This window comes from Festucalex cinctus, chromosome 21 (assembly GCF_051991245.1).
Source record: "Festucalex cinctus isolate MCC-2025b chromosome 21, RoL_Fcin_1.0, whole genome shotgun sequence".
Classification (NCBI taxonomy): Eukaryota; Metazoa; Chordata; class Actinopteri; order Syngnathiformes; family Syngnathidae; genus Festucalex; species Festucalex cinctus.
The window spans coordinates 14,140,109-14,156,942 of record NC_135431.1 but is presented as its reverse complement, the minus strand read 5'-3'; the positions used below and the strand labels follow the sequence as shown (position 1 = coordinate 14,156,942).

Here is a 16,834-nt window from a genome sequence, read left to right as displayed (position 1 = left end):
AAAGCACAATATTGTGCTTTTGTACATAACAGCAATGCATATAAACCACCTACAGTATCTAAAAACAATATTGAGGCGCTTACATGTTAATGCACGCAAACACTGAGTTCCTCCACATATTGACTCGGTTCACAGGCATATTACGTTCCCCTTCATCTGACAATTAGCGTAGATTTTAAACATAGAAGGCCAAAACATCCCCAATGAAAATTAAATTGCACTAATAAACTAGCCACTAGAGGGTGCTAGAACTGCACAAATGGAAATCAACCTGACTTTTTCTTAACAGATGTGCTCCTTTTAAATATCGTGAACATGACCATGATATTGTGGCAGTTTTAATATCAAGATATCACGATATTGTCCTTATCGTTAAACGGAAAGTCAACTGAAAATGTAAAATAGTTCCCTAAAATTAACAGTTTTAAAACAATTTATTATCGGCCGTCAGATTTTTTAAAAAGGCTGATTGATGCCGATATTCATCAAAATGCTGTATATCATCGGCACCAATAATCGGCCCGGGTGATAATCGGTCTATCCCTCCTTGAAACAAATGAAATCAAACCAAACACTGCAGACTGGTGACGTGGTATTAGTGTTGTTGAGTACTAGTATAGATGTGCAGCATTGGTCTACCAGCTGATGCAGATCTGGTTTATTGTAATAATTATACCAAACTATTTATCATTTAACTGACACACTATGTAAAAATCCTTATACAGTGATAAGGGAGTAGGTGATGTGATTCCGAACACACTTCTCTCTTTTATGTAACAGTAAAGCGGAAGTGCAGCTTGCTCACAGGCACATTAAAAAGAAAAAAAAAAAAAAAAAAAAAAAAGTACTTTAGTCGAGATGATGTTTGAATCAACAGTACTGAGAGGAAAGAATTACACACGTCAGCTTCACGTTCCCACTTAAGAGCTTTACAGGCAGATGTGACAAGGAGCGAATCCGTCCTTTCACCTGCACTGTACGTCAAAACGCAAAAAAAAAAACAAAAACAAAAAACTCGTCTGACAGAGACTCTCGAAAGGAGCTGCCATGTTCGCGGTATGAGTGGACAGATGGAGCAGGCAGACATGGAATTAGTTAAATCAGGAATGAGGGGAGAGAATACTGCGGGTGGCACAGACAGCAGGCCGTGTGCGAGTGTGCGTGTCACTTAAAACGAGGGACACACGTGAGGTATCTCTGTGCAAACGCGGGGCTCGCACAGGTGTGTGCGCGTGAGCCCATCTGTGCATAGCTGTGTTTGTGTATGTGTGTGTGATAAATTAGTAATGGCAGCTGGTGGAGCGGTGTGATCCCTCAGCAGCGGTGACAGCAGCTGTTAGTGGGGCTGTCTCCGCCCAGCAAGGCTGACTAGGTCCTCTTCATCAAACACGCCGGCTCATTAATGCCGCAGGACGCCGCGTGGCACCCGAAAGGCAGCGGCGCCGCCGCGGAGGAATGGGAGCGAGCCGGCTGGGGGTGAGCGTCCGCGTGCCACTGTGCACAAATTTAAAGTTCCTTTAACGACACTCTTTTTTTTTTTTTTTTTTTTAAACACGTGATTAATGGCCGCCTTTTACTTGCAAAGTCTGTACTGGGGGAATTCCAGTCACAACGCAGCAAACACAACCACGTCAAAATTTTCCAGTAATACATTTATCTCATTTTCTCCCAATAACGTCTAAATACGTTGTTTTAAAAAAAAAAATGTTTTAAGTGTCCCAAAGACGTATGTATACGTTTTTTTTTTTTTTTTTTTTTTTTTTTTTTTAATGCTAGAGCATACAGAAGGCTTTGATGCAGCCTCTCAACTGCAAAGAATAGTTGCAGAAATGGTAGTTATGACACAAACGGCCAGCAGGTGGCAGCAGAGCAAAGGAGATCAACCAGGGCCATGTAGAAAAAAAAGCTCAATTACTTACAATTTTAAATAGATTTGTGAAAACTGATGAACCTTAGCTCTCTTCTAATGCTAATTGCTGCAAAACGGAAACAGATAGAAACAGACTTTTTTTTTCCTGATGAAAGAAGAGACTTTAATCTTTCTTTTGATATGTTCCATGCTTTTATAGCAATAGAACACAATATTCTGTGGGCTTTGCAAAATCAGTCAAAATCCAGTAAAACAGCCGGGAGCGAACGGGACTGCTTCTGTGAAAATGGCTGGGAGTGAATGAGTTAATAATAATTCATATATTTGTGGAGACTTGGGTCAAGTTATATTTTACAATTTCAAAAATGTGCAGAATTTCACAAGTTGCTTCATGTTAAAGATTAGATAGCTGTTAATATGAAAAAGAAAATGTACTGAGCTGTCACCGTCTTACAAATACAATTATGCCGTCTAGTGGCAGAAAAAAACGATTTAAACACAAATCAATATCATGCAGCAAAATGTCTTATTTAGGGCTAGGGTTCAAGTCTTAAGCATGGAAGAATGTTATATTAATGGAACATTAAGCCTTAATATTTTATTTCAATACTGTTCAAACATGATACAGATTACAACCTGTTTGTTAGGACTGAAGTTTTAGATAAATAAATAATAATTTTCATACAAATCTTACAATGTATATGTAAAATTTACTGATTAGTATTTTCTACATTTGAGTAAAAAAAATAAATCAAAAAATTCCCAACAATCGACTTATAAATTCGTATCGAATCGAATCATGACCTATGAATCGTGATGCAAATCGAATCATCAGGTATAAGGCAATTCTAATCACACATTTTTTTTACAGTACAGCATATGTATATCTGAACTGTCATTTAGCACCTATCTGGCATGCTTCTATTTTTATGCATTTTGCGTGCGTGTTTTCATAAAGCGCTGACAAGCAGCAAGCACCCCCTTACCCGTGAGGAATTTGAGCGCCGAGACGATGCGTTATCACACCTCTCACCTGCTCCTTGTAGGAAAGCGATGCCGACAGTTACGGATGGTGCAAATGAGACAAGCAGGTGTGAAAGACGGTGACAAAATTCAGAAGGGCCGTGGCAAGTGTATGCAAAAGAGAAACATTTGCATGAGGCCTTCCCCGGATAGAACGTTTTGTCGCGGGTGAGCTTGACACGTTGTGAGTGTTTACGAGACGGCGAGAGAGAGAAAGTGAAAGCGCGTCAGGGAGAGTACCTGCAAGTATGTGATTCTGTTCTGGACCAGATCCGACAGGTCTTTGGCCTCCTTCATCCTCCACTCGCCCACTCCATCTGCTTGGCTGAGGTAGTACAGGTCTGCCATGATGGACCTGCAACCACAATAAGTGCTTAGTCTTTGCCATAAACCTGTAATTCCTAATTCAAGAAGCTTATGTCACAAAGTGTTTTTTGTCGTTCAAGCTTCAATCATTTCACTCGTTGGCAGCGTAACAGGCACTTCGTTCTTGCCAATACTTTGCTGCATAAAATTGTCACAAGAACATGGAAAAAGAATGAAAAATAAAAGTTGGAAATATTTTAACACTACATAAAAATGACCCGGTTGACAAGTTTCTGAAATATGAGCCATCTATTGGCCAACTTTATTATTATTATTATTATTATTATTATTTTTTGTGAGGTGGGGGCTATAATACATTTATGGCATCTTGGCATAATGCAGTGCTTCTGAAATAGTGCCCCCCCCAAAAAATGGGGGGTGCAAGGCACCATCAAGGGGGGCACGTTTGACCTCGGGGAACATGCTTTTTTATTTGTTTATTTTTATTTTTTACTGTTTTAGAATAAAGTGCAATTGCACCTCCACTACATTAGGAGGCAGTGGCGCTCTCATTATTGGCAGGGAGCATTCGCTCGGTGGTGTAGGGGTTTTGTTTGTACTGAGCATGCGCGCTTTGCATACAGAAAAAAAAATAAAAAATAATCTGCACAAATTATTTTATATATTTTTGTTTAGCAGGTTAAAGTTTTTTTTTAATATTGTGCTCCTGAATTAATGTTGGTGATCAGTTTGAATGCATTATTATTTATTTTTATGTAATTTTATTTTTCCGTATCATATGGTTTGACATGGTCAGTCAAAAAATAGTTATAGTTTAATTAAGGATTTAATTTTTTTTTGTGAATTTCAGATGCACTTTAAATCTTTTCTGTTACAGTTAATAAAGCTATTCTTTGTTGTAAGTTGATCCATATTTCTTTCTTTTTTTTAATTCTCTTTTACATTATTAAGGATACAGTGTTATGCAGAGGTGTGCTTATAACAATTTTATAGACAAATGATACTATTTATAGTCGCTGGGGGGGAGGCATGACAGAAAATAATTGAGAAGCACGGGCATAATGGCAGTTGACCTGTTATTTACATTACAAGGCATTGACATAAGTATTGTTCTGCTATTAAATATTTGTGACATTGTTTGCAGTCACTGTACCACACAGACAGGTATGTTGTTTAATGATGCTTCACTCGATGTTATATTTATACTCTGATGCAAGGTAAAGTCTGACAACATCCCCGAACAACCACCGGCTAGCAGGCTACGATGAATCACCTTGTACTATCAGCTCACTTGACAATTTTATAGCGGGGGATATCCAATTACCATGTACGATACGTGAATAGCACACGCTGTGTAAAAGCAGCTGCAATGGATTGTACCTAATTTTTCATTAGTAGCATGAAGAGCTCCAGCTTTGTGACAACCTGCAGTCTTTTGCAAAACATTCTTAGAATATTTTAAAACACCTGTTGTCTGAAAAATGATTACTATAGTCAGTTGCCAGATTTTCTCCTGTGTTGCGATTGTGTGGATGTATTTTCAGTGGCTTTGTCACTGAATGCAGGGCTAGACTCAGATGACCTCGAAAAACACACTTGACAGAGAACCCCCGACTTGTTACCTTGAGCTACCTGGATGCCGATAAACTTTATTTGAAAGAGCAGGGCTGGATGCAGGGAAGCAAACTCGAACACATGGAAGAACGGCTTGTATCGAAAAGTTGGGATACGAAACCTCAACTTTCTCATCATCATCATCATGATCATTATTAGGAACATAGTAGTTGCATAAGACTTGACAAAGAGTGGCTAATATGACAAAATCATCATTATCACCACATTATCATCATAAGGGACATAGTAACTGCATAAGACCAGACAAACTAAGAGTGGCTAATACGGCTAAAACATCATCACGTTATCATAAGGGACATAGTAACTGCATAAGACTAAACAAACTAAGAGTGGCTAATATGGCTAAAACACCATGTTATCATAAGGGACATAGTAACTGCATAAGACTAGACAAACTAAGTGGCTAATGCGGCTAAAACATCACTTATCATAAGGGACATAGTAAATGCATAGGACTAGACAAACTAAGAGTGGCTAATACATCATCACCACATTCTCATCATAAGGGACATAGTAACTGCATAAGACCAGACAAACTAAGAGTGGCTAATACGGCTAAAACATCATGTTATCATAAGGGACATAGTAAATGTATAAGACTAGACAAACTAAGAGTGGCTAATACATAATCACATTATCATCATAAGGGACATAATAACTGCATAAGACTAGACAAACTAAGTGTGGCTAAAACATGTTATCATCATAAGGGACATAGTAACTGATTAGGACTAGACAAAATCAGAGTGGCTAATACGGCTAAAACATCATGTTATCATAAGGGACATTGTAAATGCATAAGACTAGACAAACTAAGAGTGGCTAATACATAATCACATTATCATCATAAGGGACATAATAACTGCATAAGACTAGACAAACTAAGTGTGGCTAGTGTGGCTAAAACATGTTATCATCATAAGGGACATAGTAACTGATTAGGACTAGACAAAATCAGAGTGGCTAATACGGCTAAAACATGTTATGATCAGGGACATAGTAACTGCATAAGACTACACAAATTAAGAGTAGCTAATAAGGCTGAAACATCATCATCACATTGACATCATCAAGGACATAACTGCATAAACACAATACATCCACAACAGAATGATCCGCCCGGACCTACATAAGCATAATAACTGCATACACAATATGCAATTATCACAGGATTAATGTCATGTCAATTATTTTCAATGGGGAAATGTGATTTGAGATAAAAGTGATCTGATTTAGAAGCTCGGCCGTCTTAGTAGCCAGTGCGTGCATATCCGACTGCCTTAGTTCGTCTTTGTGATCCTGGAAAAGTGAAGCGAATATTTGCACAAAATGCGAGCGTAGGTGCCTTTGATCTTATTCCCGGCCCTTTTTCATCTCTCCTGATTTCAAACCAGGGCAGACATGCAGAAGTTGCCAAACAGCACACAGATTAAATCAACATAAAATAAGATTGCAGATTTATTATTCCCTTCTTTGAACCCCAGCAGGTAGACGGAGGCGCACGGGTTTATTGCTGTCCTCCGCAGGGCATTGAACATACCTAAAAGTATATTATGATGATGGATGGCTGCGGAAATAATATTACAAAGACTCTGAATGTTTTATCTGCATCTTGCTGAGTGACAACACGTTGTCGTGGTTTCGCTCTTTCTGGGATAAATCCTATCTGCAAGACTCTTGACATAAAATGTGTGCAGATGTCACGCGCTGCCAACTATCGCGGCCATCCTCTTCGCAACTTGCCCGAGAGTGCGAGCTCTGATGTATTCCGCTAAGGGCCAACGCAAACACACACTTTATGCAAGCTTAATTTATTACTCACTTCTTTGACCCAAATCAGTCAAATCCTGTGTTGGAGAGGTCGCATTCAGATATTTGGTAGCTCATCCAAAGACACGTGCGCACACAAAGCGGCAAAATGTTCTATTTTAACACTGGAGCACAGCCGATATCGCCTTTTGTCTACAACCATGACTTCAGCATTAGTCATTGTCCCAATTAGAATTTGGACGCGTGGACCGTGAATGGATGTCAATTTTCCTTCCAGGAGTGCGCACGAGGGAGCCATCAGGGGATCCGATGCGGGAAGCCAAAGCAAACCTTGCTGGCTGCGAAAGGTGACTATCATGAATCAATGGAATGACAACAGCATAGGAGCGATGCGTTCGCGGACGTGAGGAACCGAGTATGCTTAACGCACCTGAGAGTGAGGCAGTGAAGTGACGGGAGCTTCGAGGGGTTTGGTGGTGCTTTTGATGTTCCTCTTGAAGAAAAACGAAAAGCCCTGACCCACTATTTGGAGAGTAACCACAAGTTACGAACTTAACATTTGTGAGGTAACATTCCCCATTGAAATGAATGGAAATGAAATTCATGTATATATTTAGAAATTACAATCAGTTTGAGGAAAGTCTCAATTATTCATAGACATAGAACAGCGGGGTCCGCACACGCGACGACGTGCCAGTTAATTCAACAAAAAACAAAGAACAACAATACAGATGAATAGGGTTCTTTCTTCTTGGCATTCGGTTGTTTATTACAAGAAAAGCTTTGTTGGAGAAAATGTGCCTTTTGTGTTCTTCACATGCCATCTCTTGGTGTCACATCAATGCCACTATTTTCCTGTGACCAATTATTGCGCTGCAGTGTGTCTTGCACCCTCTGACTTGTAGCGGTTAGACAAACCAAAGCCACAAAATATTGACAAGGCTAACTTTAACAATCTCTCCAGTTACAAACCGAGCCTAATTAAGAACTTGACAAAATGATTGACAAATAAAGCATGTTTTTTTTTTAAATAATATAATTACAAAAATAGCAATTCAAATGGCACCTCGATTGTGTTGCAAGCATAAATTAGAGGCACAAGCAGCTTAAGAAAGGCTGCTGCTTAGATTGTGAACACAAATACAAAATGAAAACACTCACAAGGAACATGGAGAAGGAGCTCACACTCGCCAACCCAACAGACTCAAAGCTATTGATGTCACTAAATAAGTCATATCCCATTAAAAAGCATTCACAGCCATTGACGGCTAAAGTCGTCAAAGTTCCATTTTTATTGGACTGGCAGTAAATGAGTTAATATATGACAGTGGTACCTCTTCATACGAAATTTTCAAGTTACGAAACGCCTCAACAGGAAATTATTGCCTTTTGTTATGAAAGCAATTTCAAGATACGAAACGTAAAAATACAGCACCAAACGCAACATACTTTCAGCTATAGCTGTTACCTATCATCTTTCTGGCATCCCATTGGCTAAGAGGAACCTCTACCGTATGTATCTATGTGCATAGATAATATAGATAATAGATTGGCGTCTATGCAGCGTCCTTTGATTTGATTGACGAAGGCGTTCCTGGCATTCATGTACATTGAAGACATTTGCAACTCAAATTAAACATTTGAGTGTTCTTTACCCCAGCTTTCTTAGCCTTTACCTGGAGGCCCCTGCAGTGACTGAAAAAGGGAACCTGCACGAAGGTCTACATTTGTCCTGTGTGTGTGTGAGTGTGAGTGTGTGTTAGGGGTGAGGAATCAGTCTCTGAAAAGCTGCTTAGGCTGCAATGACTAAGACAATGGCCTCTATAAGCCACTTCAGCAGGATTACAATGAATCACTTGGATAAGTTGCACCGGGCTTTTCTTCATTCCACTGAGTGGAAGTCTGCCATCTAGACAGGGTGAGTCTGTGACCTTTGAACTTTCTTCGCAACCACTCAACATCTACTTGGCCTACTTGCAAACTTTGTGTGAGAGTAGGAACGCCGACCGAGCGCATGTTAGCTCCATTAAGTCGTGCGCATGCGTGGTTTCGGTGAATATGAGCAAGACCCTCTTCTAGCGCCGATTGCAATTTGCCACCCGCGGGAGCGCAAGATGGCAAATTGCGCTTCTCCACTTCATTAATTTGTGCGAGAGGACGTGTGACTTTCAAGCATGTAGGCTTGATGACAGGAGAGACAGACACTTCACGGCAGGGCTAGCTTGGATAATGAAAAGATGCTGAGTGCAGAAAGAGCATTTTGCGCATGTGTAAACAATTGATCATGTTTTGGTTGTCATTTGATGGTCAGTTTGTTTGTTAGATTTTTAAAAATACAGTGTTCCCTCGTTTTCCGCTGGGATTAGGTTCCAAAAAATACCCGCAATAAATGAAATCCGCAAAGTAGTTAGCTTTATGTTTTACAACTCTTATAAATGTTTTAAGGCTCTAAAATCCCCGACCGCACAATTTATACTTTTCTCATTGAGGCATTTACATGTTCTCACATTTCTCTCTTGTTCAAACATTGACAATGTTCAAACCTTCATAAATTTTATAAAATGGGTATATTACTGTAAAAAAAATATGCAAAATTGCACTTAAAAAAAAATCCGCGATACAGCGAGACCGCGAAAAGTGAACCGTGTTATAGCGAGGGAAGACTGAATATCACAAAGCCTTTAAAGATTTTGGGCATCTGCCAAAGAATACCGTAAAATTCCGTGTATAATAACTGGATGAAAAAAAAAAAAAAAAAAAAAAAAAACACCTTCAAAATGTAGTGTTTTTTTTCTCTGTACTTGAGTTCAATACGGCCCCCAGATTTGAAACTTTTGAAATGAATAACTCAAAACATACCATCCATCCATCCATCCATCCATCCAAGCTTTTAAATCCAGGATGAAAACTTTTTTTTTTATTTTATTTTATTTTTTTTTGGTCATGTCGTGGGCTGCTGAAAGTGGCCACAAATGGGCCCTCTTACCATATTTTGGATACCATGTCCCCTGCTAGAAATATTTGCCAAAAAATAATCATTTTGATAAAGCATACAAAAAAAGTGACAGTCCTCAAAATATCCAACAAAAGGAGCCGTGGTGAAAAAAAACGCTGTGTGTAGCTGTGTAATTATTTTACTGCCACCTGCTGGACTGGAGTGGAACAGCATTGCCTGGCACATGATGCTTTTTCAAACTGACGTTTCGTGATGGCGGAGGTCAGCGCTCTACTTACCGTTATTGTAGTTAGCATTGCATCTAATGCCTTCTAAACACCTGACCTATTTAAATGCCGGTCACAGGTAAATTGATTCCATTTAGCGAGACGTGTGAATGAAGGATAGTGTTTATTTTAAGGGTGCAGCGCGTTACGGTAAAAGCATTGAATGCATGAATAGAAAGTGAGTCGATTAAAAACTACTATTGGTATGTACATTAGTCTCAGTTGTGCCACTGCAATTGCACAATTAAAACCTCTGAATCAATTTGGACAATTTGGGTTTTGATCTAAAGTTTGGATTACTGATGTTGTGTTCTGTATAAAGGTGTCAGTCCATTTAAATTTTTAATCGTAATTAATCGCATGACTTCAATAATTAACTGCGATTAATCGCACATTGATCGCATGTTTTATCCTTTAATTTACCGGTATATCTAAATTTTCAATAAAATGTAATTTCTTTCCCCCTAATTTAAATATGGTTTATTTTTTAGTCATTGATACAGTAATTTCATAACAATTGAATAAAAAAAAAAATAAAATTTAAAATATGCATTGTACGTTAAAAAAACAAAAAAAAACAAGTGTGACTGATTTGTGTTGATCATTTTTCTTTCACTACAACATGGCATGATTGCATTTGTAAGACAATGTGACAGCTCAGTGCATTTTTCTTTTCATATTAAGAGCTGATTAAGTTTTTAACATGAAGTAACTTGTGAAATTATGCACATTTTCAAAACTGTAAAATACAATCTAGTCCCCAGAAATATATGCATTGTTATTTACTATAATTTATTACTGTGAAATGGTTAGTGTATTCCTTTGCGAATTTTGACGTGTATGTTTCTGCTGCTGAATTCTTTTCGAGGCTTTCCAAATAAGGAAGCGGTTGTTAATCGAGCATTAAAAAATTTAGTGCCGTTAAAGGCACTTTAAGTTAACAAGATAACGCGATAATTTTGACACCCATAGTTCTGTAATTGTTGCGTCTCAAAACATTCATCCAATGCAGATTCGACCGTGAAAGTCAGGCGAGTGAACCACTACACAATCAGTGACTCCATGTCTTGGAACAATGAGGGCATAATGGATACAACAAGCAGACAGAGAAGTGGATTCAGGCCGAACTAGTTTGCCGAGTAAACAGACTGCTGTGGGGAATCAAAAGTGAAAGTAAAAGAGAAGATTTTGACCTAAAATAAAAGTTTGTTGTAAACACTGTAATTGACTGGAGCATAAGTGGAGCATAAGCATCATCGTTTCTGATGGTGTAGTGGTTCACTTGGCTCACTTCTTTGCAGTATGTGCCCTTTGTTTGAGTACAAGCAGTCCAGGGAGTAGTCGCGTCAGCCGGGATCCGTTCCACCTCCTCGCGTCCCGGAACAGGATAAACAGTCCAGAGATAATAGATAAGAGACTGTTTGCGAACCGGAGCAATTTTTCCCCATTAAAATGAATGGAAATCGAATTCCGGCCCAGAACCCAGCGAGATTGACTGTACCTTCTTTTATGGGTTTAGATAAAAAGCAATATAGAAATAAATGAGCCCTTTATTGCCTTTAGTTCTTAAGCATAGCGCAGAGCAGACGTGGCGCTTCCCACCAAGCCGACGGACCCCTGCTGGTTTGTCCCCCCCCCCCCCAACAGATGGTAGATTTCGCCAAACTAAATTTTGTAACAAGATCAGAAACACAAACACCATCTTTTTTTTTTTTTTTTTTTTTTTTTTTTTTTTTAAATCAACAATAATATGGCCTTTCTCACAACAATTGCATGTAAATATCGAAGACATTTAAAAACTAGGGCCCGGCTGACATGAATGTTTTTAAGGCTGATGCAGATTTTTGACAGAAAAAAAAATTAATCGGCCAATTAATTAAATTTAATGCATAAAATAACAGGTGCGCCCTGGCATCGTACTGCGCCCGCTATTTGAGGGCTGGCTTAAATTTATGTGAAAATAGATTTTTACTTAAATGCCTTAATGTTTTGTTTTTGTATTTTCTTTTTTCTTGAAATTTACTGTTCACAGGAATATAAAATATGTTCTTACATTTACAAAAGACCTCACTAATTGCACTTTAGGACAATTCTGAATCTTTTTAATTTATATTTACAATAATTTAAATAAAATTAAAATCAAATTATTATAAAAAACGTAAATATTGTGACTTGAGTTAATTTGTGATGGAACTCAAATATGTCACGTTGCCCTTCATGTGGTGATTAGCATAGGTCTTAAATGTAGGTGCCCAAAACATGCCTAATTAAAATCAAACTGCACTAATAAACTAACCAGTGTGAATAATTTTAATGTATATTTTGAATTATTGAAATTAAATAAAAACAAATATAAAATACAAATAATGTAAACATCGGTACTGCTTGAGGTCATTAACTGAATAAAAAAAAAAAAAATCAATTAAAGTCAATCGTAAATTGAATCGACTAAATTAAATTTTTGAAATTTTGTGGCCATTTTACTATCAGGATCTAGAAATTAGAAATGAGAAAAATAGAAAATTGCCATTCATTAAAAATTCTATATTGTGATATATAGGTCTTTCTTTAGTTATTTTTTTATGGGCAATTGTTTGTATCAAAAGTACTAGTGGTATCAAATGTCTCATAAAAATTACACATTATATGCAACTAATTTGCTCCCAATAACGTGTAAATACGTTTTTTTTTTTAAATGTTTGAAGTGTCCCAAAGACATATTTATACGTTTGTTTGTTTTTGTTTATGCTAGAGCATACAGCAGGCTTTGATGCCGCCTCTCAACTGCAAAGAACGGTTGCAGAAATGGTAGTTATTACACAAACGGCCAGCAGGTGGCAGCAGCGCAAAGGAGCTCAACCAGGGCCATGGAGAAAAAAAGCTCAATTACTTACAATTTTAAATAGATTTGTGAAAACTGATGAAACTTAGCTCTCTTCTAATGCTAATTGCTGCAAAACGGAAACAGATAGAAACATACTTTTTTTTTTCTTTTTTGATACCTTCCATGCTTTTATAGTAATAGACCACAATATTCTGTGGGCCTTGCAAAATCAGTCAAAATCCAGTAATTGCTTCGGTGAAAATGGCTGGGAGTGAATGAGTTAATGATATTTGACTGACGACATGACTCGTTTTACTGTGCTCACCTTTGCTGGTTTCCCAAATCGGTCAGGAGCGTTTCTGCGTATTTCTGCCTCTCGCTGACCTCAACGTTGGCCAGTTTCTTCACCTCACTGCGAACAAAGTACCAAAACTCCTTGACGCCATTGTCCACTCTGCGGCGCAGCTCCTCCTGAGTGGGCCCCGGGCCTGGAAGGGGGACAGTCAATTGGAAGAAGATGCCACAGGGTTGATTTTATTTTATTTTTTTAGGAATGTTTGTGCAATACATTGCACGAGCATAAGCAGGCTAATGGAACGAAGGCGGTTTGAGAAAAGAACCATTAAAGTTTTCATTTTGTGTCCCTAGGTGCTGCTTTGACCTCATTAAAAAGCTCTAGATGGCTGTGTTTTGTGCCTCATAGGTCTGCTTCTCTTCATGTGTTTTTCTCTCACACACACGTCCAACAACAGGAAGGAACTCTAGTCTATACCCCACCCCAGCCAAACAATGTGGACTAACCCACATGGATAACACAGCTGCCTGCTCTGGTTTCTGCGCAGAAACACACACACAAAAAAAACGAAGGCGAAGGAAAGACAGCCTCCAGCAGGATGAGACAGAAAATCTGTCTTCTTTTTTTTTCTTGCTATCTGGCATTCTCTTTTCTCTCTTTCCCTCCTTCGGTGAAAAAAAATAAAAAGCTAGAGGGTATTTTTAGCGTCGTCTTCCCCTGCGGCAAGATGGAAAGGCTGACCCTGCGCTGCCCTTCACGCTCACATGTCCCTCTTTATTTTCTCTCTGTCTGTCGTCCTCTCTTCCCTTTTCACTCGCATTGTGCCACTGGGGCATCCGCTGCGCTTCAGCTTTATTCACACCTTCCACGCTCACCTGACAGCTTTCCTGCACTTTCTGACCACCGCTTAGAGAGGTAAATACACATATAAGCCACCTCGTTCTGCGCCGGTTTTATTATTTGACGACGCTCTAAAAAGCACCTGACTGCGTTTGTGGTGTATATAGTTGAATATCAATACATGTTCTGTTAAAGATACAAAAAAAAAAATGCTGACATTGTCGAATGTGACACCTGTTTCCAAGTGTTAGCCGCTAGTGCTAGTCGCTAGCCGCTAAGCTAGTGCCCCATATAGGCTGACAGGTCCATAAGAGTTCTTTTCAAAAGAAGTTTAATGGCAAAAGTAACTCGACACACTTTGATGCTGGCAGTATGACAGTTGCAGTTCTTACTAATCCAATTTTTAACAAACCAGGCTTAATCAAGTGTGTTGTTTTAGCCGGCAAAATCTCTCCTGTGGTTTTGACATCACTTCATCTCTTAGCTAATGTGTTATTTTTGCTAAAGCCCCGCAAATGTTGATTTCTCGTCAGGGTTTGTTCAAGGTTGGAACATCCTCTAAACCAGGGGTGTCAAACTCATATATGGAGGAAAGTATATTATTAAGTGGGCTGAATTGGTAAAATAATAGGCCTATATAACTTAAAAACATTTGCCGTCAATTATTCACAGATTTTTGCGATTTTTGGGCCAGCCCTAAATGACGGAGCTCAACTGTAATCTAATGCATAAAAAAATAACACAAATGCAAATGAAACGTGGCAACACTTTGTATGAGTTCCGGACGTGTTAAATCTACCTGTTTTGCATATACAGGACTGTCTCAGAAAATTAGAATATTGTGATAAAGTACATAATTTTCTGTAATGCAATTAAATAAGCAAAAATGCCACACATTCTGGATTCATTACATATCAACTGAAATATTGCAAGCCTTTTTATTATTTTAATATTGCTGATTATGGCTTTTTTTTTTTTTTACTTGGTCTGAGGAAATATTGTAATATTTTGAGATAGGCTCCTTGAGTTTCCTTAAGCTGTAAGCCATAATTAGCAATATTAAAATAATAAAAGGCTTGTAATATTTTAGTTGCTTTGTAATGAATCCAGAATGTATGGCATGTTTGCTTATTTAATTGCATTACAGAAAATGGACTTTATCACAATATTCTAATTTTCTGAGACAGTCCTGTATTTTTCCCAGAATGCATTGTGTGGCACAGTTAATTAAGTTATATGGTCATATGTATTTGTGTTACCAGTAATTTAATTTGTGTCGTATTTAACACGTTTATGTTGGTCTATGATTTAAAAAAAAATTTTTTTTTTTTTTTTTTTTTTTTTTTTTTAAAACAAACCATAACTTTAAATTCAATTGTGTATAAAATAATGACTTCCAGGGCAATTCTGTGTACAAGTTGCATTACTCATCTGAGGATTGCTTGTGAAATTACAAATTTATATATTTGATTGTGGCTGGCTGATGAATTGGTCTGACATTACAATTTTTGGATTTTTTATTTTTATTTTTTTATTTTTTTTTAACCTTATAAAGTTGTCTCGCGGGCCGGTTTGAACCCCTTTGCGGAACAAATCCGGCCCGCGGGCCGCATGTTTGACACCCTGCTCTAAACGTTTGCCAAAAGTCACAAAGAAATTTTGAACATGTTCAGAATTTTCTTGCAACAAGGAAAAAAAAACATAACATTGCAACCTTGAACGGACCCTGACGAGAAAACAACTTTAGTTACCTTCACAAATACTTACAATTGTTCGCCCTCTCATCCAAATTCAGAACTGTTCTATAACCAAACAAAAATGCAAATTTTTTTTTTTTATTTTATCGGAAAAATCCATTAGCCGGTGTTGTTTTCAGTAGGATATCCCCATACCAAAATATTCGATACCTGCAGCCCTCGTGATGTCGTAGGACTAAGGGAGTGTTTGCAATTTTGTGGGCGAGCTTAAAAAAAATAAAAACAAATCACATTTTTGTCATATTTTTTTTAAAACGGTGATGATTTAACAGTAATCTTCCATCTCTGTCAGACCAAGCCTTCTGCCTCTGCTGATTCTTTACATCCGTGCCAACTGATAATACCAAGAAGAAAATATTTAAATCTTCATAAAATATTTGACTTAGAATAACTTTGTTTTGACATCACAACATCTTGGAAAATACGTCACAAAACAAATTGTGTTTGACTTGCTCACGCCTAAACCTTTGCTATTTCGCAGTTGCACTGTATGCCAACTCATCAGAGGAAGCTGCTTACCGTCTCCTGTCAGTTTCTGGAAGGTGTGGATCTTCTGTTTGGCTCGGGTTAGCTGGTCCTCCAGCGAGCGCAGTCTGCCCGCCGCCAGGGAGCCGGCCTCTGCCTGACCCTCTGGTATCCTGGTGAGCAACAAATGGACATGGAGTCATTCTGTGCAAGGATACAATATTTCTTCAGCGGGAACAATGAAACGCTTTTACACCCGGAATGACAAACAATAAAGATAAAGACAGACGCGTTATAATTAAAATTAACCACACATAGTGTAGCACTAAATGCAATGATTACTTTCATTGTCACCAGAGCGGTAGGTTATTTTTCATCTGTTCAATTTGTGCAGTTGTCTGCGCGGGCCCAAACTGTAAAGGTTAATGAGTCCCACAGTATTATTTTTCATTTCGCACCGTTCTACCAAAACAAACCAAATAATGAGAGGTTTTGTTTTCATTTCACTTTGCTCCGTCAGCCAAGGAGGTGTTGTTATTCCTAGCAATTTGTTTGATAGTGAGCAGGATTATGCAATAGCAAACGGAATACAACACTATCATATTTCCACAGAACTCAAAGGGAGGAGCGGTGAAGGCATGAGCCAAAGAAGAGCCCAAAATATATCCGACTTACAAAACGTTTGGGATATTCGGCTTTCAGATGAACCTAAAAAGCACTATTACCTTATCACCTTAACGTAATTCACTGGTTCTTAACCTTGTAGGAGGTCCTGAACCCCCCACCAGTTTCCTATGCGCATTCAC

At 38.3% G+C, this 16,834-nt stretch overlaps 1 protein-coding gene across 2 annotated transcripts in view; it reads right to left on the bottom strand.

Moving 5' to 3' along the window:
• The window catches only part of fut8b (fucosyltransferase 8b (alpha (1,6) fucosyltransferase)), a 199,754-nt gene that overhangs the window by 26,558 nt on the left and 156,362 nt on the right, over window positions 1–16,834 (bottom strand). For both annotated transcript variants that reach the window (XM_077510798.1, XM_077510799.1), the window contains 3 exons: window positions 16,083–16,201; window positions 12,997–13,159; window positions 3,134–3,248 (listed from right to left, as the gene is read on the bottom strand). In XM_077510798.1, the coding sequence (XP_077366924.1) occupies window positions 3,134–3,248; window positions 12,997–13,159; window positions 16,083–16,201 (397 nt within the window). The remainder of the gene's footprint in view (window positions 1–3,133; window positions 3,249–12,996; window positions 13,160–16,082; window positions 16,202–16,834) is intronic.